The 25467-nt window shown below is 41.9% G+C and overlaps 1 protein-coding gene across 10 annotated transcripts; it reads left to right on the plus strand.

The window, feature by feature from the left end:
* Positions 1–5500: 5500 nt before the first annotated feature.
* Positions 5501–24616, plus strand: LOC129445796 (uncharacterized). Of its 10 annotated transcripts, none has more exons than XM_073873935.1 (18): positions 5772–6040; positions 17482–17516; positions 19665–19860; positions 19955–20080; positions 21224–21280; positions 21396–21452; positions 21549–21587; positions 21684–21722; positions 21817–21855; positions 21945–21983; positions 22073–22111; positions 22208–22246; positions 22356–22400; positions 22500–22535; positions 22638–22679; positions 22771–22836; positions 23625–23791; positions 23885–24615. In XM_073873935.1, exons 3-18 carry the CDS (start codon positions 19668–19670, stop codon positions 23906–23908), a joined length of 1047 nt encoding a protein of 348 aa, XP_073730036.1. In that variant the 5' UTR covers positions 5772–6040; positions 17482–17516; positions 19665–19667; the 3' UTR covers positions 23909–24615. The 10 variants fall into 10 exon arrangements, with proteins under 10 accessions (XP_073730032.1, XP_073730035.1, XP_073730039.1 ...); XM_073873932.1 differs by having other exon boundaries at positions 23890–24614; XM_073873936.1 differs by having other exon boundaries at positions 24138–24609.
* The last annotated feature ends 851 nt before the right edge of the window (positions 24617–25467 follow it).

A 25467-nucleotide genomic window follows, 5' to 3' on the forward strand; every position in this document is an offset into this window, starting at 1 on the left:
TGAACCCGGCGAATCAGGCGACTCAGGTGAACCCGGCGAATTGGGCGACTCAGGTGAACCGGGCGACTCAGGTGAACCCGGCAAATCAGGTGAACCAGGGGATTCAGGCGGTTCAGGGGTGTGTTCCACTCCAGTTTTAGACACGCACTCGCGAACTTCCCTAAGCACTTCCCCTCGGGGGAATCCCTGTCACCATTTTGAAGTGCGTTCCACTTCGTCAAGGGGACGAGGGAAGTTTGTTTGGACAGACCCAGGCTCCCTCGATTTGGCCCAAGGGTGCGAGTCTACTTCATATGTACACTTCAGGAAGCTCCGTATACCACAATGCATCACGATTTTGACGTCACTTCAGCAGCTCGCGCTTTGCACCGTGCAAATGATGGAGAGGAAAGTTGTTCACACCTGTAAGCAAACTCAATTAAGCAAATTAGAATATTTATATTGACATTAAACCGCATAATTGCAACTACATTAACTGTTTTGTTCATATTAACATGTACACATTTACTCTGTTGTATAAGAGTCAGACATACATAATTTCTTTGATACAAATGAATAAAGAAAACTACACTGTTACTAATAAACAAGCTTGTACAAACTAGTGGTTTGCATAATTAAACATTAAGCACACAAAAAATCTTAGAATGTATAACCAAATGTCCACTGCAAATGTATTACAGCCAAGTCTTAATGTTATTGTATAGGGTCAGATGAAGAAACTGAAAAACTTACATTTGTGTTCAAAATTATTCAACCCCCAATGCTGTTAAGGGTTTTAGGGAATTTAGTGTACATTTGTAATTGTATTCAGAATGAAATCCTACAATGACTTCTTAAAGAACCATATGTAACTAAAATGACATCAATTGGTTTTGTAATATAGTAGTAAATGTTTCTTTTGTGAATTCTTCATTGACACAATTATTCAACCCCTTAAAGAACTACCACTCTGAAGAACAGAGGTTCATTGAAGTGTTTTCAATCAGGTATTGAAAACACCTATGGATGTCAGGGAACAGCAATAAAGCCTAATAAGCACCAATTAGGCAGCTTTAAAATGACTGTGATACTCAACTCCTTCTAAACATTTACTGGTGTGGTTACAAACATGGTGAAGTCAAAAGAATGGTCCAGGAAGACAAGAGAAGAGGTGATTAATCTTCACAGGAAGGGCAATGGCTATAAGAAGACTGCAAAGATGTTAAACATACCAAGAGACACCATAGGAAGCATCATTCACAAATTCAAGGCAAAGGGCACTGTTGAAACGCTTCCTGGTCGTGGCAGAAAAAAGATGCTAACTGCGACTGCTGTGCGCTATCTGAAGCGTAGAGTGGAAAAAAGTCCCCGTGTGACTGCTGGGGAACTGAGAAAAGATTTGTCAGATGTGGGTACTGAAGTTTCTGCTCAGACAATACGGCGCACCCTGCGTACTGAAGGCCTCCATGCCAGAACTCCCAGGCGCACCCCCTTGCTGTCTCCAAAGAATAAGAAGAGTCGACTGCAGTATGCCAAAAGTCATGTGGACAAACCACAGAAGTTTTGGGATAGTGTTCTGTGGAAAATTAGAACTGTTTGGGCCCATGGATCAACGCTATGTTTGGAGGAGGAAAAACAAGGCCTATGAAGAAAAGAACACCTTGCCTACTGTGAAGCATGGTGGGGGGTCAATCATGCTTTGGGGCTGTTTTGCTTCTGCAGGTACAGGGAAACTTCAGCGTGTGCAAGGTACCATGAATTCTCTTCAGTACCAGGAGATATTGGATGACAATGTGTTGCAGTCCGTCACAAACCTGAGGCTTGAGAGACGTTGGACCTTTCAACAGGACAATGATCCCAAGCATACCTCCAAATCCACTAGAGCATGGTTGCAGAAAAAAGGCTGGAACATTTTGAAGTGGCCATCGCAGTCACCAGACTTAAATCCGATTGAGAACCTCTGGTGGGACTTAAAGAAAGCAGTTGAAGTGCGCAAGCCTAAGAATGTGACTGAACTGGAGGCTTTTGCCCATGATGAATGGGCGAAGATACCCGTAGATCGCTGCAAGACACTTGTGTCAAGCTATGCTTTACGTTTAAAAGCTGTTTTAACTGTAAAAGGATGTTGTACTAAGTACTAAGATTGAATGTCACTTGGGGGTTGAATAAAACTGAAAATGATGTGAGCACAGAAAAGACATTTGTGGTTATTTCATTATAAATGTTATGTTATATTTGTCTGACCTACACATGCCTCTTTGATGTAATTGTAAGCAGGATGACTGAATGATCAAAATCAATGTCAAACCGGCCAAAACAATCAATTTCAGTTGGGGTTGAATAATTTTGAACACAACTGTATAAATCAAAGAAAAGCAAATGACAGCCTGTGTTTACTGGCCGGAGAAATGCTGCCAAACTGGCGTGGGAGTGACTATTTCTATCAGAAATTTAATTATGCCCTATTTGCAGGCTTTTGGGATTTTGTTGTTTTTAAGTACATTATTATGTCTGTGTTATTCACTGTCACACATAAGAACAAAATTATTGTTTTGGTAAATAACAGAATACTGGACATTCATGTTATTATTATTATTATTATTATTAACAGCTGTCATTTACTTCTTCCTCCAGGACAATTGTTAAAGAAATGATGCTGGATGGAAAGGTGACAGGTGCCGAGGCTTCCAAAAAATGGGAAAATTTAAAGAAAAAATATAAGGTAACACCCACTGAGCATGCGACGTCTGTGGACATACAAAACAGGTTGATATCACGTCGGCCCGTCCAGGCCATGATCCGAACGTCCATTGACAGCCAGAATTAGTTGATTAATGACACTGAGAAATGACGTCCAAACTGGCCACAATCTAAACGTCCACTGACAGCCAGAATAAGTAGAGAACAGACGTCCATACTGGCTCTAATCTGTACGTCCATTGACATCCATAATTACTCGATAAATGACGTGAATAATGATGTCCAAACTGGCCACAATCTATACGTCCACTGACAGCCAGAATAAGTCGAGAAAAGACGTCCATACTGGCTCTAATCTTTACGTCCATTGACATCCATAATTAGTCGATAAATTACGTGTATAATGATGTCCAAACTGGCCACAATCTATACGTCCACTGACAGCCAGAATAAGTCGAGAAAAGACGTCCATACTGGCTCTAATCTGTACGTCCATTGACATCCATAATTAGTCGATAAATGACGTGAATAATGATGTCCAAACTGGCCACAATCTATACGTCCACTGACAGCCAGAATAAGTCGAGAAAAGACGTCCATACTGGCTCTAATCTGTACGTCCATTGACATCCATAATTAGTCGATAAATGACGTCCATTCTGTACGTCCGTTAACTTAACATCCAGATTTAGTCAATGACATGCTATCGATGGCTATACAACCAGTACCAAAACTCAATATTTTGGTTACAATAACGTATTTGTTTGCAATGTCTTGATGGAGCAATTCGCCAGCAAGCAGGCAGTTGTTAAAGTTTCCTTGCCAACGGCTGGCAGACACTTTGCATAAACCTCATCATCCGAAAGAGTCACAACGACTGGGTATATTGGCGGTAATGTGTTCATGTATGCATCTTGGCTATAGCGGTTTTTGTATCCCTGTCAGAATCACGATTGTGTACTTCCTTCTCTTATTTAATTATTTTGTCACTTCTTGTAAACACAGTCAGCTGGGGAAGGCGATACTTTTAAGATCTCTAAAAGATACAGCGAGGATGGCACAAATAGATCTACATGACGTAGTCCCTCAAATTAAAATGTGTGTCAATACATAGATTTTGCTTACGTGAAACTGATTTTTGGGAACTGATGGCTAGAGGACAAAGGCGGTGTCACATTAGTCCATATTGGACTATTCTAAACGTTTCTTTTAAATTTATATATATATTAAATATATATTACATAAATATTTTTCTTCTAGTAAAAAGTGAGTAAGTCAAATGTCTGCCTTTTTGATTTTAGGTAAATTTGTCAATTTACTTTATAGCTTATACATATTGTTTGGTTTACTACCTTGTTTATTATTGTATGCTGCTTAGTAAAATGTTATTAAAAACTGAAGAATAGATGTTTTTGGGATAATAGTTGTTTTAATTTTATTATAGGCTATCTTTCGTGGAAAGGGTGTTATTTCGTACTCGTTCCTGTTTCAGATATCCCTCCCCTGTGAAAAAGTTCGATCTTAATGGTGAAAAAATAATCGGGAGTAGACGTTGTGTTGATTAATTTTTAACACTTTTATAATATGCTACAGAGATTTTTTTCTTGAACATGCGCGCAACTGTTTATCCTGTTCTGTGGGGGAGAGATAAAGGCTGCGTCCAAATAACCACACTTGCGGTCTTTGCACTTGACCACTTGAATACTTGCATGACGTATTGCCTGTATTTTGCCCAAGTGTGCATGTAAAAATTATTCACCTGATGGGACACACTTAGCAAGTGTTAAAATGTTAATCCAGGTACAGTGGCAGCAATTTGCACCAAAACGTATTCATTATTTATTTAGGCATTACGGTATATATCTTAAGTGTGTCTTTAAATAAAATGAACACAGAAACAATTTTATAAATGAACATTTACAGATTATCTACACTTATCTGGAACATTGTGAAGCAGAATTCTTTGCACCTATAACACACTTTTCATTGTGTGCATGCAGCTTTATTAAAGTTGATTGTTCATTCAGTTGTCCCTGAATAAACGACACCATTACTGTTGTTTCTAAGTATGTGATGAAAGCAGTTGCACATATTTCACAAAATACATGGCACCAATGCAATGTGCAACATGGGCAAAAGTGTCATGACTTACATCCAGAACATGATACATGATATGCTTAGCCTTGAATACCGCTTCGAAGCAGTATTCGAGAAAGTGTTTGTTTAGTGTGCGTAAAGGGCACTGCTCTTTGTCAGTTTGAAGATATGGGACAGTCTTGCGCACTTACTTCCTGTCGCGTGCACGCGCTCTCAAGTGGCCACTGCAAGTGGGGGTATGGCCGCAGCCAAAGTTATGTGCAGTCCGCATGCTCTGCAGTCCGCACCTGAATGCTGTTTCGCGTGATGATGGGCAGTCCGGTGTCGTAAGCAATTCGGTCCCCCCGAGCAATTCGGTCTCCCCTAGGACCCCGCGCGACTCCATTGGCTGAAAAAACTCCTCGTGGGTAGTTTCTTAGCGCCTTATTACAATTCCTACAAAATCGCGTTATGATTTATGTAGTTAGAACGTTGTTAAAATTACAATTGATGTCTTTTAAATGATATGTTTCATATAGTAGTATATAAATGAGGCTATAGGTGGGAGATCTGATCTACACATTGCTTGTGTCATTTTATTATTTAGATTATTATACTGTACCATTTTCACTTTTGACTGTCTGCTTATACAATTACTTACTCATTAATTGCTTATACAAAACATGATTACTACATAGTTGAATCACGCATTTAAATTATAATTATAAGCCATGATTACTACACTTTTACTATTAAAAATATATATTCCGTAAGGTATGTTAATAATTTACTAAAAATAAAAGTATTGTTTTTGTAAAGCAGATGATGACACAAAAGTACTGACGTTTCTGCAACATGAATATTAGTTTATTATATTGTTTTTTAGTTAACTTTTATTTTTAAAAAATGTAATGTTTCTATTTTGTACAACATAATTAGCTTAGCCGCGTATGCAGACGGGATGTTGCAATGACACATTTTTGAGCAGGCATTAGTGTAGATACCAATCGGGGTCCTAGGGGAGACCGAATTGCTCGGGGGGACTGGATTGCTCATGACACCGGCTCTTTCCATAGATTTGGCTCTTTCGGCTCGTCTCCCGTAGAAGAGACGGCTCTTACGGTCCCACCCCTGCCTGCGTCTGAAGATTTGGCTCTCTTGCTGACGGGAGTCAGCTCTGCTCGTTCGCTATAAAGAGTCGGCTCTGCTCGTTCGCTATAAAGAGTCGGCTCTTCACGACCCATCAGTCGTGTTGCACTTGTAATCCCTATCAAGAACTTTGTAAGTAAGTATGTTGTTATATTGGTAATACTAAAAGTGAGTGATTTCCGATGTAGCAAATGGCTCGGAGTCAGATTGAGGCCATTTGGCGTCTGGATCGTAAACAGCCCTAAAATTGTGACTTTAGATAACCCTGTGTCCTGATAACACAATCACCCAGATATCTACCACCTATCAAGGCTGTAAAGTGGGCGACAATTAAAACAAATGCAGTCTTCAAAGGAGCTTCAAAGGAAACCCACCAGAGAAACCTGAGAGCCGTTCGTTCGACGATCGCCAGAGACACAGCTGGGGTCACAGACTATACGTCTGTGATGAAACCACATTCAAAGATCACAATGAGCTGTTTAAATGTATATATATATTATATCCCTTTACTGCATGATCATGTATGTGTGATGTAACTGTGTGTTAACACTTTAGTTAGATTTTATTCACAGCATGGTTCATATCTTAGGTATGAAATTATTATTCAACGTGATCTTAAACCCATGTCTTGTCTAGTATCAAATTAATCTACTCTTTATTTCCCAATCATTTCTATGTATCATATTACCATAAGCCGCATCAATGTCATTTAATATCGATTTGAAGAGTTATGGGAACAAACTTGTATCATTATGCAATTACGCAAATGTGTTGTCTGAAAGAACAAAGGCTTGTTTCCCCGCGCAATCGAACACTTCACACATTGGCCGTACACCCAAAATGGGCTGGGCGTGTGAAAGGTCAAAACGGCCTATCGCCCAAGCCATCATAGCTCATTAGCTCATTGCTCATTGCTCATTGATCATCGCTCAATAGCTCAGTTCGAACTCAATTCGCTCAGTATCTCAGTCAGTGGCTTAGTTCACTCATGAGCGCTCAATCGCCCGGTTACTTAGGTAACCCGCCAGCGCAGTTTGGAAACTCGCTGAGACTCAACCAGAGTCCCTCGGATTCATCATCTTTTCTCTGAGCCCCGTCTTTCTTCGGGACAGTCTTCCTGGCTTGCACTTTGCGCTAGAGTTCGGAAAACCACGCGGACCAATCCGCCCTACGAAACAACTTAACGGACTACATCTTACGAACACATCTGGACTCTCTCTCTCTCTCCTTGCTCGCACCGCGTGCAGCAGAAACTTCGCAACGAAAACACAAAGAGCCAAATGCAAGTATAAACTTGTTTTACTCGCTGATGTTTAAGCTTTACCCCTTATAAAATTAAGGCGCTACTTAGAGATTTTCCGATGGTTTGTGCAGATGTTAAGCAATAGTGCTTTGCCAATCTTTTACTCTCTCTCTCTAGCTTTTTCAATCTTTACTTTCTCATCTATGTTTTATGTTATTGTATGTGTGTATGTTTAGTTAGTCGTTATGTGTACTTCATTTTATAGTTAATAAACCGGTTTGCATTTTCACAATTGAATTGTTTCTGTGTTCAATGCTCATGAAATTAAAGTCACTATTTCTGCCTTTTGATCCAGCTACACGCTGCGAGTAGCACTGTATATCAGTGAGAAGGTTAATTTTAAAGGCCATGAAATTAACATTTCTTAGACGTTAATATACGATTATGGATATATGTCTTCGGTGGACGAACATATTAATTAATTGTTATTATTAATTCTGCTACGCCAGGTAAAACCTGATAAACTTGTATAATTAATTACAGTTAATTATACATAATATTCCCTTTTGAGCTAAAATCTAAGATTCCCTTGGGAATCCCCGTAGTGTTTCGGTCGGAGGTTCATAGTGTTTCAAATAACGTTATTTCCCTCCTCCCGCAAATTCGCTACATATAATGGTGGAGAACGCGCGGGCAGATTTAAACATTATTTTCTGAGCAAACCAGTTACAAATCAAATGTGTTTTTGCATTGTGTGAATGAAAAAGAACTATCAGCTATAACTGATTTCGTTCTTTCTTTGTATGAATGAAAATGTATTTTCCTGTATCATTTTCAGGACGTAACAGACTCGCGCCCCTGTTATGTATAGTTAACTGCAGTCTTTAAGGTAACCGTATTAAAAACCCTTTGATACGCTGCATTACCGTCTGATTCCGCCTAATAAAGAGTAGAATTCCTTTATTTAGAGCGAAGCGGTGGTCGAGTGAGTACTCCCATCTGATAAGGCCTTTTTGTTAAATCTCCAGGAAATTATTTACAATTAGAGAAGCTGTCTATTGTATTTTTCCATTTTATTCACGTACGTGGATTTTTAAAATTGTAAGCACCGAGGGTAAGACTTTTCAATTTTAAAGGAGATAAAAACTTGATCAAGTATTTATAGTCACAACGTATGATAAAGCACGTTGGATTCTTGTTTATTTCGTGTCCCGGTAACGTAAGCCAAAAGAGGCACCGGCTGAACACGAGCGAATTACATCCGTCGTCTTAGCAACGCAGCGGCCGCCGATGTAATTACTGTATAGAAGCGAATCTTTGTCAGTTTAAAGCGTACTACCTAGTTCTAACACTAGATGTCAGTCTTGAGTGTCTAACACTTCTTCTTCTCCATTACTCTACGTCTGACTTCCGCTTTCTTTGTTTGTTGGGCGAAATATCGCCATCTAGTGGGAAAAGCTCGTTTGGTCCTCTCATAAACTCTTTTGGGAGTGTATGACAGGAATCCAACTTGGATTTTTGACCTTACTTCAATAACTAGGTTATTCTACTACTTTGTAGTTTTATTTCCTACATATTGAATGTTATGGTCTTAAATTATAAATAATAATTAATATTGCTGTGGCTTTATTAATTTATTATTTCTTTATTTAATTTTTATTTTATTTTTGATTTATTTTATTTTTATTTTATTTCATTTTTTTGCTGGTCTCTCTCACTCCTTACTCTCCTGTTCTCTTTTCTATTGTAGAGATTGTATTTTTAATTAAGTTTAAATTTAAATTCAATGCAGTTTGATTTATTTTAAATTTTAATTGAATCAATTCTTTACTGTGAATAGAATTCAGCCCCATAAGTCCCATTCTCAGTGAATTCATTTATGTTTTAACTGGTGCAATAGGATAAGCCCCTGTGCATCTCTTGAAAGCTAACACTTGATAGATGAATCAGAGGCTTCGCCAGCGGTGAGTTCTACAAGAGACCGGTCCCGCTGAACTGACTCGAGTGTGTACAGTCGGGGTGCTGCGGTAGCTCCCTCCTTAGCACCTTAGGCAGCAAGACACAGTGCAACCTCTGCCACCGGGCACTCCAATCGCTAACCTTGCCAGCTGACACACAAAAGCCCTAGCGGCAGTGCCAGTTGGTGGGTGACACCTTTGAGTGCGGCCCGGCGGTGTGAAGGGTGTGACTGTTGAGCGGTCGAGGTGGGGAGGGCAGAAGGCCCGGCACTCTTGGCTGCGTGCTCAGGGAAGCGCCTTGTCTCTGTGTTCCACCCTGGGTTTCCTTAAATAGTCAACGAGTGTTGGTGTAAAAGAGATGCACTTTTCTCCCCTCTGTAGCCACTAGAGGCACCAGATCCCTATCAGGTTGGGTCTAGCCCAGCCAATCTAGCTAAGCCACTCCCCTAACTCGCATGACTCCATAGTGCCCTCTCCCTGTAAGGCCCTGTCATCAAATTTAGGGTAGAGAACCTGCTAAGCTGAAACAGGAAACCCCTTTTTCCACCTCCTTCCTCTTCATTTTCCCAGCCTTAGGACTTCGTCTGTTGGCTGTCTCAATTCCCATTTTCAGTTTATTTTATTATTATTATTATTTTTTCTATTATTATTTTTTTTATTATTTATTTGTTTTTTTCTCTCTTTTCCCTTTCCTGTTTCATTTCATTTCCAGCAACCTTGCTTTATGTTTTATTTTATTTTTATCATTATAATTAATTAATTTTAATTATTTTGATTCACTTTATTTTGGGTTGAAAGAGCAAAACTGCACAAACCATTAGGAGAATTCATTAGTAATACGCTCGAATAACCAAATGTCCAAGGCGACCTATAGGTTTTAACAAAGCGACAAATTACTAAAATTTTTCCCTTATTTCCCCACACTGATTATCTGTGCCGCCGGAGAAAGGCCCTGATAATAAGCTTATAGCCCACATATATATATTTTATTGCCGTAGCTCGCTGAACTGTGCGGACTCGCATTGGCTCTTTGTGTTTTCTCTTCTATCAGTGCGCCAACATGTCCAGATTACCAAGCCCTGTCAACCACTGGGACCAGCTAGAGGCCTGGCTCAGCGCTGTGACATCTGAACTCCTGCCCAACATCGCCAATGAACTGCAACACCTGGAAAGAGAGCAACTCGACGGCACCCTGGACAAGTTCATAGCCCACGACCCAACGAGGAGCTACAGTCACAAGGATATAGCCAAGATCACAGGTGCCATCGCTCACAACCTCATCATCCAGCTTAAACTGGGCGAAAGGAACATCGCCCAACTGGAAGAGGATGCAGCAGCTCTACAGCTCCAAGCAGCAGAGGCACGGAGGAATCAGGAGGACGCGCAGAATCGTCTAGATCAGCTGACACAGGGATTAGAGGATCAACACCCATCGATGGAGGAGAAACACTGGAGGCTAAAGGACGAGATTGGACAACTCCAAGAGGCCTTGTCAAAACTCCGCACAGACACAGAGCACAAGGAGCAACAGGAAAAGACAGCCAGAGAAGAGCTGTCTGGAAAGCTCCAGCAGGCTGAACATCTTCTGGTGAGAGCAAAGGCAGAACTGAAGGAACGTGATGCCAAGCTGAAGGCCTGTGAGAATCACCTGCGAGCGGCTCGAGATGAAGGTCGAGCTCTGGCTCAGCAACGAGACCAGGCAAGGGACGACCTTGACTCCGCCCAAAGAGAACTCATTTATGCATATAAACTGCAAGCTGAACAAGTAAGGGAAAAAGCAACCTTTCCCTTTCATTCAACCAGTGAGCCTGCACCCCCCCACCAAAGCTTTTCTGTTGAAAAGGGGGGCGGGAGCCCACTGTTAAAGACATCAGCCAGCATCCCCGAACCTCTCACTACCACATGGGGGTGGGGACAGACAAATTTCCCGAGGTCACCTGCAGACATGCCCGGCGTGGCACCCAAAGACCTCGACAAGCTGGCTAGAAATATCCCAACATTTACCCCAGAGCCTGCAGGTGGCCATGATATCCACTCTTACCTGCAGGACATTGACTTTTATTTGCAAACACTGCCAAATGTAACCACAAGAGACAAACTGTATCTGCTACGGGTTACTTCCAGTCGTGAGGTGAGGAGTTTCCTTGACCGGCAGCCAGAAAACGTCAAGATGGATTACGAGCAGCTGCAAAAGGCTTTAATAGAAGAGTTTTCGGATCCAGAGTCAGAACAAGGACTTGTTACAGCGATGGACCTCAAACAGAGCCGAAACGAAACTCCACAGGCCTACTACAACAGACTCAGGCGAGCTTACTTTGGCTCACGGAATGAGCCAGGAATGGAGGAGGACTTTAACTTCAGGACCCTCTTCCTGCGAAATCTTCACTTCACAGTAAGCCAACACTTAGGGGTTATGGCCTGCCCTCGCACGATGACAACCAGGCAGCTGCGGGACTTGGCCCAGAAAGCTTATGGTAAACAAAGAGCGGCCTCTGAAAAGACTGTTAAAAACCCTGTCATTCTCCCTGTCTCTGAACTGTACCCTGAACTACCACTGGAGGGAGAACGACAGCGCCACAGTGAAAGACCTTTCAACAGAGGGCCAAGAGGGTCAAGAGACTTTACAGCCAGCCAGGAATGGTACGGCCATGAAGGGGCTCGTCCCAAGCACCAAATGGGACGCGCCGAGAGGTCATGGAGCCGGCCAAACTCATCAGACAACCAGAAGGGTGGCGGCTCGTGGGAACCTGGCCGACGACCTAGAGGTAACCGTCCTGCACCTGGCAGATCAAATACTGGTAACAGTCAACAGAGAGATCAGTCTCGATACACACAGAGCAAATCTAAGTCTGAGCTACCCCCGAAACAGAGTGACACAGACACGTTTGAGACAGCAGAGATTCTGAGAATACTGAAGGAGTTAATCCAAAAGAGGCCCCACAAGGAGGACCACGAAGACAAACCCGACTCCTTATTCAAAGACTTTGGCATACAAACAATATCTCAAACACCAACCAACCAAAGCCTGCAAGTACCAGAGAGTGCTGTGTTAAGTGTCTCTTTCCCTACAGAGTCACAAGAAACCAGCCTTAACTGCCTTCCTATTAATACCACAGCCCCAGTACCAAGCCTCCTGGGAAACCTGATCGAAAGAGGAGAAGCTAAAAAGCTATATCTATCCATCACCTTGGAAAATGAGGTTGAACTAGAAGCCCTCGTCGACACCGGAGCTGACCTAACGCTGATGTCATCCCAGCTTTTCACCAGACTCCAGAACAGAGCTAAGGCCCAAAATTTGACCCTTAAACCCCAAAGGTGTATGCTGAATGTGCAGTCTTACAGCCAGACTGAAGTTCAACTGCAACAGGTGATTCCCATCCACCTGACGATCGGTCCTATGAGCATCATACACCCTGTGTACATCTCACCAATGGACTCATACCCTCTCCTCATTGGCAAAGACCTGCTAGACCGCTTTGAACCCTTAATGGACTTTAAACAGTTAAAAATTTGGGCTCAAGTGCGAGAACCTTTACCCTTTCAATCAGCCAGATCATCTGAGGTAAACTGCCAGGTCACACAGGTCATGGACGACCCCCCAGCCAGCCGCGGGAACTTCGTCTCAGACCTAAACTTCAAAAGTTCACTGCTCTGCACTCTGCATCCAGCCAAAGACTCAGAGCCATACCCAGGACTTGACACACAAGTTCAACAAAATTTAAAAGATGCAGATGCCATGCAGGATGATGCAGATCATCAGAAACTACAAGCCTTTAACATCGCTACCCAAGCTATGTTAAACCACCTCTCAGACCCCTCCACCTACCCTATCACAAACTCTGACCTGTCTGCTGCTCCAACCCGCAAACGTCTCAACGATGTCAGGCACCTGCTGCGCATACAACACAACATCCTCGGGTATGTCCCTGATGACCGCACTACACCTGCGCTTGTGGTTCCTCAGGACCATAGGGGGGTCATACTAATGTATGCGCATGACACAGCATGTGCCGCACACCACCGCACAAAAGCCACTGATGAAACACCGAAACATGTGGCATACTGGCCTGGAATGCAGCACGATGTAGCAGAACACATCAAGAAATGTCTGGTTTGCTGCCAGTTCCAACCGGCTAAGCCAAACCATGGAGCACCACTTCAAAAAAGAGGTGTCAACTTTTCAGTGTCAGACCTCCAGATAGACTGGGTTGGACCATTACCCAGGCCAACGAGGGGCAACAAACACCTTCTCACGGTCATCTGCCAATTCACAAAGTTGGCAGAATGCTTTCCAGCACCCAATGACACCACTCACCAGTATCTGGATGAACTTCATCCGGGAACGACCTTCGCTTTTCGAACGACCAAGATCTGGTCCTACAGTTTCGCCCCGCCAATTCAGACAGCTCACCGACTGCTGTCAAAGAAATTTCTGCCACACTGGACAGGACCTCATGAGATTGTGGACAAACTCTCCCCCATTGCATACCAGATCAAGATGGGCAGGAGTCAGAAGGAACCAATTTCCAGATGGGTCCACCAGAACCAAGTCAAGAGACACTCAACATTATGGCATGATAGTAAAGGGGGGACGAACCAAACTTCTCCACACTGCCTCATCACTAGAACTCTGCCACCTAGGGAACAGCCACCAATGAAAAGAAAGAGAACTGTCCTGACCAAACAAGGACCTGTAGTGCTCGCCTATTGTTCTTTCTCTCTCTCCCTCTCTGTCACCAGGATGCTGCTGTGGATCACTGTTCTGTACATCAGCCTACAGGGGGGATGGTCGCAACCTGAAATCGTGTCGCCGGGTCCCGTCTCAGGCATCGTCCTTAAAGAGCAACCTGGACTCCTGATCACGAACTGCAGAACACATAGCCAAAAAGTCTATGTCCGACTCAACCCCCGTGATGTCTACAGAGCACACTACACAGCATCAGCACCAGAAACCAGTTGGGCAGGAGAACGATGGGCGCAGAACGCTATGATTCACGCAGAGGCTGACATCAAACACATGCTGTACCAACTTCAGAAGGTGACTGTCACACAGGCAGGTCTTGGCGGACAAACCAAGCGTCCCAAGCGGTTCCTGGGAGCCCTACTTGGAGCTGCCGCAGCAGCCATTCCACCCTGCCTGGTACCCCTAAGCCTGGTACAGACCATTTTATCCTTTGCCACTGCAGGCCCAACAAACACCCTGCAGGCACATCTGGCCTACTCCCTAGGTAGCGCAATCTCACTAAGCATAGCCCCTGAACAAGACGAACTTGCTTTTCTGATAAACCTGCCAATCATCGAGTCACACAACATCTACAGACTCAAAGACATTGTCAATGTTGGCTTCTGGCAGGGAAACACTCACATCAGAATACGCACCCCCACTGTTGTGGCTTACCATGACAGCAACGAACAGCTGTACCTTGCACCAAACCTTCGCATGTGCAGCCTCACTAAAGACATTCATTATCTCTGCCCCAGCAAACCTTTCCTTCGGGACAACACTGACGGCATCTGTGGGCTGCGGCCCATGAAGATTGACTCTCGTTGTCCTGCCTCAGCTAAACCACGAGCCGAGGTCACTAACACCCAAGCTGAAATCGTAGGTGACCGATGGCTGGTCAACACCCCAGCCAGCACGGCCACTTTGACCTACGACCAACACGACACAGCCACCCGCATCAGTCTACCAAACCAGACGATGTGGATCCAAGTTCCCAAAGGTGTGATTCTTCACATCGATGAACTCGCACTCTATCACCTTCCCAGTGAGGAGTACCACACCGAACTGGGATGTTCAACTTTCTTCAGGGACCACAACTTCACTTTAGACCCTGAATTGGAGATGAGGATTGCAGAAGGGGGGACCCAACTAATTGATGTCACGCCCATCGACACTGCCCTCCAGGCACTTGCTCGCATGCCAGCTATGCACAGCCTCCCTGTTTTCCGAGCCTGGACCGCCACTGACACAGTACTGTGCCTCTCCACAGGAGTAGGATACGCCCTTACTCTTGGCCTCACTTTCATCCTGTACCGAAGAGTCAGCGGGATGCAGGAAACAGCGAACAAGTGCACAGCTGCCGTCCCTCAAGCCTTCAAGCGGAACCATGGGAAGCAAGACACACAAGCCAAGCAAGAGCCCAACCTCATCGAAATCACCCCTCTGTCTGCACGCCGAAGCGCTGCAGAAAATTAAGATACACCTGCCATCCAGACCAAATGACCTGTCCAACCATCGCCTATTGAACCATCGCCCACCAAAGTCTCTCAAGACCCTGGTGGCCATGAAGGGGGGATATGTAACAGATGGCTCGGAGTCAGATTGAGGCCATTTGGCGTCTGGATCGTAAACAGCCCTAAAATTGTGACTTTAGATAACCCTGTGTCCTGATAACACAATCACCCAGATATCTACCACCTATCAAGGCTGTAAAGTGGGCGACAATTAAAACAAATGCAGTCTTCAAAGGAGCTTCAAAGGAAACCCACCAGAGAAACCTGAGAGCCGTTCGTTCGACGATCGCCAGAGACACAGCTGGGGTCACAGACTATACGTCTGTGATGAAACCACATTCAAAGATCACAATGAGCTGTTTAAATGTATATATATGTTATATCCCTTTACTGCATGATCATGTATGTGTGATGTAACTGTGTGTTAACACTTTAGTTAGATTTTATTCACTGTAGCATGGTTCATATCTTAGGTATGAAATTATTATTCAACGTGATCTTAAACCCATGTCTTGTCTAGTATCAAATTAATCTACTCTTTATTTCCCAATCATTTCTATGTATCATATTACCATAAGCCGCATCAATGTCATTTAATATCGATTTGAAGAGTTATGGGAACAAACTTGTATCATTATGCAATTACGCAAATGTGTTGTCTGAAAGAACAAAGGCTTGTTTCCCCGCGCAATCGAACACTTCACACATTGGCCGTACACCCAAAATGGGCTGGGCGTGTGAAAGGTCAAAACGGCCTATCGCCCAAGCCATCATAGCTCATTGCTCATTGCTCATTGCTCATTGATCATCGCTCAATCTCTCAATCGCTGATTCGCTCAGTATCTCAGTCAGTGGCTTAGTTCACTCATGAGCGCTCAATCGCCCGGTTACTTAGGTAACCCGCCAGCGCAGTTTGGAAACTCGCTGAGACTCAACCAGAGTCCCTCGGATTCATCATCTTTTCTCTGAGCCCTGTCTTTCTTCGGGACAGTCTTCCTGGCTTGCACTTTGCGCTAGAGTTCGGAAAACCACGCGGACCAATCCGCCCTACGAAACAACTTAACGGACTACATCTTACGAACACATCTGGACTCTCTCTCTCTCTCCTTGCTCGCACCGCGTGCAGCAGAAACTTCGCAACGAAAACACAAAGAGCCAAATGCAAGTATAAACTTGTTTTACTCGCTGATGTTTAAGCTTTACCCCTTATAAAATTAAGGCGCTACTTAGAGATTTTCCGATGGTTTGTGCAGATGTTAAGCAATAGTGCTTTGCCAATCTTTTACTCTCTCTCTCTAGCTTTTTCAATCTTTACTTTCTCATCTATGTTTTATGTTATTGTATGTGTGTATGTTTAGTTAGTCGTTATGTGTACTTCATTTTATAGTTAATAAACCGGTTTGCATTTTCACAATTGAATTGTTTCTGTGTTCAATGCTCATGAAATTAAAGTCACTATTTCTGCCTTTTGATCCAGCTACACGCTGCGAGTAGCACTGTATATCAGTGAGAAGGTTAATTTTAAAGGCCATGAAATTAACATTTCTTAGACGTTAATATACGATTATGGATATATGTCTTCGGTGGACGAACATATTAATTAATTGTTATTATTAATTCTGCTACGCCAGGTAAAACCTGATAAACTTGTATAATTAATTACAGTTAATTATACATAATATTCCCTTTTGAGCTAAAATCTAAGATTCCCTTGGGAATCCCCGTAGTGTTTCGGTCGGAGGTTCATAGTGTTTCAAATAACGTTATTTCCCTCCTCCCGCAAATTCGCTAAAATGTCATCATAAAGTTTTTACGTTAGTCCTAGTTGGTCAAGCTAACCATTCAAATGTTTTTTCCTCCAAATGTAACTTGACGTGTTTGGTAGCCAGGTATGTTAACGTTAGTTTCCCAAAAGCATTGTTGTTACCTGTTAGCAACTTAGTTGGTTGGCAATGGGAAATTGCATGGCAACCAACAGAGTTGCTAACTTTAGCAACGATGCTTTCGGGAAATGCACCCCAGATTGGTTAAAACGCAGAAAATTAAAGATCAGGCTATACTGTATGTTTTTACATGAAGTTAAATATATGACCCATGCTAATTAATTCCCCATTCCTCTCTTTTATCTTTCTGTGGCAGGAACATTTATCAGAGCAGTTGCGTTACCAAATGCAGTGAGTATTCATCATCCTCTACCTGCTTTGTCTAAATGTTATTTCAACATAATTGATCTCCGAAGTGGTGTGTGTGTGTGTGTGTGTGCGCGCGCGATAATTTGTTCGACACTTTAAACTTTGTACAGATGGCATATTTAAGAATGTGGAGAAAACGTAAAGCAGACATCAATGAACTTCTCCAGTCTGACGACGACAACAACGATGTGACAATCGAAAACGCAGTGATGACAAATGCTAGGGAGGACACAACCAATGATGATGGTGGAAGCAGTACTGATGACCAGAGCACCAGTGTGACCACTGATGGTTCATGCTTTGATACCGACATTGGATTGTGTGACTCCGATGTGGAGATTTTGAATCCCGAACCAGAGGCCCAAGTTAGCAACCTAGGCAAGGACTTGCGAGAGTGGAGTACAAGACATCAAATTAGTAATAGGTCCCTAAATGAATTACTGCAGATTCTAAGACATCATGGACATGTACTCCCCAAAGATGCACGCACATTACTAGCCACTCCTCAAGTCATTGACAGCCATTCAAAATGCAATGGACAGTATATATACTATGGCTTGGAGGGGGGCATTTCCCGTGTACTGTGTCAAAATGATGCTTTCAGACAACAACACAGTACGGTTAGTTTGGATGTCAACATTGATGGACTACCAATCTTTAAAGGTAGTAAAGTCCAGTTCTGGCCAATACTGGTGAAATTAAGCAATTTCAATCCATTTATTGTGGCATTATACTGCGGGGAAAGCAAGCCTGAGCCCCTTGAAGAGTATCTCCATGACTTTTTGAAGGAGTTAAAGAATCTCACACAGAATGGCCTGGTGATTCATGAGAAAAAGTTTGCAGTAAATATTCGTACCTTTCTTTGTGATGCACCGGCTAGAGCATATTTAAAATGCATTAAAGGTCATACTGCATATGACAGTTGTGAGAGGTGTGAAGTGAAAGGCCAGTATGTTGAAAGAAGAGTCGTCTTCAATCAGCTGACATCCACCTTGCGCACAGATGAAGCATTTAGTCAGATACAGTATTCTCACCATCAAAATGGTTGTAGCCCTTTAATAGCTGCTGGGATTCCCTGTGTCAGTGGCTTTGTGTTAGACTATATGCATATGATTTGCTTGGGTGTTGTTAGGCGGCTGTTGGTTTATCTGACTAGAGGCCCAAAACTGTGTAGGCTCTCTGTGAGACAGAAAAGTGAAATTTCACAAAAACTGAACATGCTACGAGGCCAGATGCCCAGCGAGTTCGCACGACAGCCCCGTGGCCTTCAGGAGTTGGACAGGTGGAAAGCAACAGAGTTCCGTCAGTTTCTTCTTTACACAGGACCTATAGTACTCAAAAATACTGTCTCCTCACAGCTGTATGCTCATTTTGTGACATTGACCGTGGCAGTATCCATCATGCTGGACTCAGATGACCGGACAAGAGCTGCCTATTTGGAGTATGCCACTGAACTGATGAGGCACTTTGTGTCTAGCTGCCCTGCACTCTATGGGAAAACATTTACTGTGTACAATGTGCATGCCCTGTTACGCATCCACGAAGATGTCTCTCATTTCAGGTGCTCTTTAAATGACATATGTTGCTTTCCATTTGAGAATTATTTGCAGCAGATCAAAAGATTGGTCAGGATTGGCCAAAATCCATTAGCGCAGGTGTCCAAACGCCTGGTCGAAATCGAACATGCCCAAGGAAATTCCAGTGCACAGCCTAAGGTGAAGCCCCAAATGTATATTTCAACAAAAAGGAGAGACAGCTGTTTCCTTCTGGAAGATGAGAGGTTTGCTTTTGTTCAAGAGAGGAGGGGAGATGGGACGGTTGTTTGCGATGTGATAAAACTGAGACACACTGTCGACCTGTTTGACAAACCATGTCTGTCAAAGCTATTGAACATTGCGTATATAGGGAATGGCCGTAGATTCCAAAGACAAGAAATTAAGGAAAAAGACCTTGCAAGAAAAGTAGCCTGTCTACCTTTCAACAATGGCTCTATCATGATTCCTCTGCGGCATGGTATTGAACATTCATGGTGACAATTGCCCAGTCAAAAAGTAAGTTGGAAATGTACTGTATGTGTGTGTGTGTTTATATATAAAAACATAAATGTCTTTATATTAATTTTTGTTGCAGATTATGCTTTTTGTCAGAGCCGTTTGGAATGAAAATGGGAAAGAAATGGAGGGGACCATCCCTGACGCCTGGGTTAATGTAGCTGAGAAAACCCTTCGGTGGCCAAAGAAGAGAGCAAAGTATTGTTTTGAAAACCATGTGGCCCCTAAGGAGGACTGGGAAACTTTCCCATTATTGAAAGTGAAATTTACTGCAGGTACCTTCTTATATTTTGATACAACAGTACAAAAAACTGAGATGTTGCGTGGACTATACATTAAGCTTTGATGACATGCATGCTGTCTTTTCAGAAAGTCTCCATGAGTGTGAGGAGTATGATCAAACCAGCCATGCTGAACAATGTGAAGATGAAGACGAAGAGGTTGTTGTGCAAAAGAGGAAGAAAAAAATGAACAATTCTGAAGATTTCGTTGAAGGTATGTCCCTATCATTGGTTGAGTAGTGAAAACATGCAAACTCATTTTACAATTGACCTCTTGCCGGCCCCTCCCACAAAACGGCCATTGTCCAATCACACATCATAGCAACCATTACTAGGCGCGTAGGTCCGACAAAAATTAACTCCAAGCAATATGTTGAAGCGGGGCGCCCTCCGCGTTTGTAAATAAGACACTGGAGGATTTGTGTTCTTTCCATTTCCAAACCTGAACACACAACGTGAGCACAGCCTACAATGGGTAAAACTATGTGGATGGGCCCACTCGCAGTTAAATGTGGAACTTTATGAAGCATAAATACTTCTGCTCTGAGGTAAGGCTAACAGCTAACTAGTTACGGTGTTGTGTAGATCTACTAAATTTATTAGTTATGTTATTAGTATTAGCTGATTTCAGAATCAGAATGTTTTATATACATTGCTGAAGATAATTCACAACTAGGAAATAGTGTTGGCTTAGTTAAAGGTGCATAACAGATAACATAATAAAAAATTGATATCTGAATGCCTTATATTTTGTTTTATCGATTTTATTATATTATTGGGCACCTTTAAGCCAAAGCAATTTCCTGTTTGTGATTTCTGTTCTTCACCAAATTCTCAAGATGGCTATTCTCAAAACAACAGAGAGATGTTATTTAGCTTTGAATGGCTTTGACATGTAGGTTTAGCTACCTAACATAACCTTGTGTTTTACAAAAATAGCTACTCGCAATAGACAATAATAGACCATAACATATGTAAGAGAGCAGTACATGAGCATGACTGGTCCACAAGGCTTTGGTTGCATTTGAGGTACAGGTCATTGGGTTCTCAGGTTTCGCTTGAGACCGGTAAGCATTAGCCTCAATAGTAGTTATGTCTCCTTCATTGCATAGTTTTATATTTTTAATATATCCCTCCACTGCATACTGTAACCCCTTTTTCCTCGATCTGATGAATATCGCGGAGGTATGGCTCCAAAAAAGGTCACTGACATGCATGGGTCCGTACGTCTTCCCATCATGGAAATCTGTGGCGCTTGTTGTGTTTGACCATTTGTTTGATAGAAGTAGCAACAAAACCAACAGGGGGGGGGGGGTTCCGGTGAACGGCTAATTATAATGTGTTTTAATATTCAAAGGATCTGACTTGTCTGATGCGACTGCTGAGGGGGACGATAAAGAAGTGAGGAAAGGAGGTACAGAATCGTTTCTTGTGGCATTAATGGAATGTGTATTCAAATGTTGCCTGTGCACAGTACAAAATCAAGTAAAACTGTATATGATTTGTTTTATATACCCCTTATTTATCAGATGCCTGTCCTAAAATTCCAGCCTTTCCCACCCCACCAATGAAAATATCAAAGAATGGTGAGTTGTTGCTAAGATTACCATGCTCATTTTAACTGGATTCAAATTTTAAGAATGTTTTAAGAAATACTTTCTATACCGATTTGATTTGTTTAGGTTCGCCCAGGTCTGTTGGCCGTGACAGGTCAACTAGTGGTGACTTAACTTTTACTTTTTAAGAATATCAAATCAGCATGCATGTAACTAACACTTGATAATGACTGACTGAGGTTTTGCATCTGCGTTGCTTAGGTACATGTAGGTCTATGGGCCATGACAGGCCATCTAATCGTGAGTATAGTCTTTCAATGCAAAATATTGCAGCCCAGGCAGGTCACTACTATTGTTCATGACTGACTGATGTTTCTGAATATGTGTCGCTTAGGTACATCTAGGTCTGTGGGCCGTGACAGGTCAACTAGTCGTGAGTATCTTTCATAGCAAAATATTGCAGCCAGGTCACTAGGAGTATTGTTCATGACTGACTGATGTTTCTGAATCTGCGTCGCTTAGGTACATCTAGGTCTGTGGGCCGTGACAGGTCAACTAGTCGTGAGTATCTTTCATAGCAAAATATTGCAGCCAGGTCACTAGGAGTATTGTTCATGACTGACTGATGTTTCTGAATCTGCGTCGCTTAGGTACATCTAGGTCTGTGGGCCGTGACAGGTCAACTAGTCGTGAGTATCTTTCATAGCAAAATATTGCAGCCCAGGGCCCCAGGCAGGTCAATATTGTTCATGACTGACTGATGTTTCTAAATCTGCGTCGCTTAGGTACATCTAGGTCTGTGGGCCGTGACAAGTCAACTTGTGGTGAGTTTAACTTTTCAATTTTAGTTTATCAAATGAGCATGCAGTGAGCATGCAGATCTGTAGCACTATTGATCATGAAAAACTGATGTTAAAGTTTTGGGATGCACAGGTTTGTCAAGGTCCAGTTCTATGAGCCGGGACAGTTCAAGTAGTCGTAAGTATAGCCAGTCACAGTTGGCTTGTCTTATTGAATATCAAATCTGCATAGGTCAGTAGCAGCACTATTGATAATGGCTACATCTGGGTTGCACAGGTTCGTCCACGTCCGTGGGCCGGGACAGTTTAAGTAGTGAGTATTGCCAGTTACATTTGGCTTTTCTTATTGAATATAAATTTCTTAGAAAGAATACTACTGCTACTGAACTTAATGTTGGTTGTTTGGGTTTCTCAGGTGTACCCAGGTCCCAGGCTGTGGAGAGCAAGTCCATAGATGGTGAATGCCATTGGTTGTATCACTCAATGAAGCACATTGTACATATGTTATAAATATATTGATCGCTTCACACTTTTTATTTTCTGCTTAGGTCTTACACATGAAAGTTCCAAATACAATAGGACTGTGCCAACCACATTCCCGATGTCAGAAGCGAGTGAGTACAAGATGATTTTCATGTGACACCCACACTACTTACTTCTGTATTATAACATTGCATTGTCTTTCTAACTGTTTGGTAAATCAGACTTCAGGTTTTCATCTGATTGCTTTGGCATTTATGACATTTAGTCTAGAACCATCTCGAAATGAAAGTTATTTAATGAAAAAGAGGGTTAAGGTTTCGCTGTTGAATATAGTGTTAAATAACTAATTGAATAGTCATTAAATGTTGGTTGGTTTCCCGGACATGGATTAGACTACTCGTAGACAAAAATAAATTTAAGAGCTGTCCAAACTGAAAACAATTTGCACGGACATATCTTAAAATGCATCAGTGCCCCTTGTTTTGCCTCAAAATGCACGCCAGTACTGTTTTTAGTAAGGCAAGTTTGTTAAAACTAGTTTTATTTCCTAATTAAACTAAGGCCTAGTCCTGGTTTAAGGTAATCCCTGTCCGGGAAACCACCCCTAAGTCTTTAGAAATCTTTATTTATATAGCGCTTTTTACAATGTCAATGTTTCAAAACAGCTTAGTGATAAACAGGAAAATAACGCAACAGATTTTGATTTGGCTGTACAGCCGCTATGGAGAAAATGGGGATGGCATCCAACCCATTTCAATTATTATATAGTGTCAAAGCGGCAGATCAGTAATGGTGGAAAATTTAGTGTTCCCAACTGAGCAAGTCAAGCTGTCTTTTACTGAAAGGCTGGAATGCTTGCTCTTATCAGAGATGATTATAGTGAGTAATTATTTTTTTCTTAATTCCGCTTTATTGGCAGAGTTCCAAAAAATAGTACTCACAAAGCTGGTGACTCTGACTGATGAAGTCAAAAAACTGCAGAGGAGCATGCCTCACTCTGGAATTGAAATAACAAGGATGGACACCTTGGAAGAGTTCCAGAGGGAGGAGGCTTCTCTTCAGGAAACAACTAAATTTGAAACCTTGGTAAGACGATTTCAACCTCTAACAATTGATAGGTGATACAATGTGTGGGAAAATATGTGATATTTGAGTAAAACTAATCTTTCTTTTCTCAAGTCTAGACCAGATGGATGCATATAATTGTTAAAACTGGACCCCACTGGTTGAACTTTTTTCTCTGTAAAAGTGTGTGGAATGCTTAATATCAGGCTTGATGTAATTTTACTTGATTTGTGATGTAATAAGTCTTTCATTGAATTGATTCGCATACTCTATTTTCAACTATGTATGTCTGCTGCAAGCTAAACCACAACAGAGGTGTTTGCATTTATGTACTATACATGTGGATTTTTTTTACTTTTGATTGTAGCTGCTGTCATGAAATGGGATAAGGCAGCAACAGAGGCCCAAATAAAGTCTGCTGCAGCCGATCATCTTAAGCATGCCCCCGGGAGAGTCGGGGGTGGTGGCTATAAATGAGTTTTTTACCTTAGCAGCCACATTTAGTTAATTGTTACTTTAGTGATATGTTGTACTCCATAATTTATGTTAAAGTATTATAGTGGAAGTGTGTGAATTGATATTTTTACTTTTCTGCCTTTTTATGCTTTATTGTGTTATTTATACTTTACTGTTCTCCCTGTTACGTTTTGGTCCAGCAGAACCACATGGTAATAAAAATATTGAGAATGTAGGTCGGTCTGTCTGTCTGCAGTTTAATGACACGAAAACCATTAACAATGTTTTTTCTCAGTGAGAACTAACTCACTGCCACGGTTTTTAAGTAAACATTTTTTAAAGCAGGATCTTTGGAAATATGCACAGTTGGGAGTTCAACTGTATTTATAAAAATAGAAATACTTAATATATCAATATATAATTTGCTTAAATTAAACATGCATTTGTGCACATTTATATATCCATAATTAACACACACACACACACGGATGTAAACGAAAACCTTTATTGTGCTAAATAATCCACACCCATAGAACATTTCTCAGCCAATCAGAATGCAGCATTCAACAGACCCGTGGTATAATTAGGAAATATAACTAGTTTTAACAAACATGCTTTACTAAAAGCATTACTTGTGTGCATTTCAAGGCCAAATAAAGGGCACTCATGTCTTTTAAGATATGTCAATGCAAGTTGTTGTCAGTTTGGACCGCTCTTACATTTATTTTAGTCTAGGACTAGTCTAATCCCTGTCCGGGAAACCACCCCTATAAGTTTTAAGTAAAGTTAAATTGCACTTTAAACAAATATGTGATTTGTTACTTAAAAATTGTATGTATCATATTGTTACCAAAACATTAAGTACTTTTAACAGGTTACTTCTTTAATGGAGTCTTTCTGATTTAATAACATAACATTTCGTCTTTATTACTATATGCCACATTATTTTGAGCAAGTAAGAAGAGAATCCGTATGTCTCAGTATTGGCATAAGCACAGTTATTGCTCATTGAGTGAATTAACACACATCATGATTTTCATTGTGTCAAAACTCAAAACAGAAGCTCTTCTAAATCTGTCATCTCAAAGATAATAACATGAAACACTAACAAGTCTTTATTTTTGTTAAAACACATAAAATAGTGTTTAATTTCCAAATGTACTCGCCAAATGCAGTCCCATGCAAAGCATGCTGGGAAGTACAAGTCCACTGCCTAGTTAGTGATATTTACTTGAATAATT

The sequence above is a fragment of the Misgurnus anguillicaudatus genome, chromosome 12 (assembly GCF_027580225.2).
Source record: "Misgurnus anguillicaudatus chromosome 12, ASM2758022v2, whole genome shotgun sequence".
Classification (NCBI taxonomy): Eukaryota; Metazoa; Chordata; class Actinopteri; order Cypriniformes; family Cobitidae; genus Misgurnus; species Misgurnus anguillicaudatus.

Excerpts from the sequence above, each read along its gene's own strand:
- LOC129445796 (XM_073873931.1), top strand. The coding sequence starts at position 17,645 with ATGGCATATTTAAGAATGTGGAGAAAACGTAAAGCAGACATCAATGAA.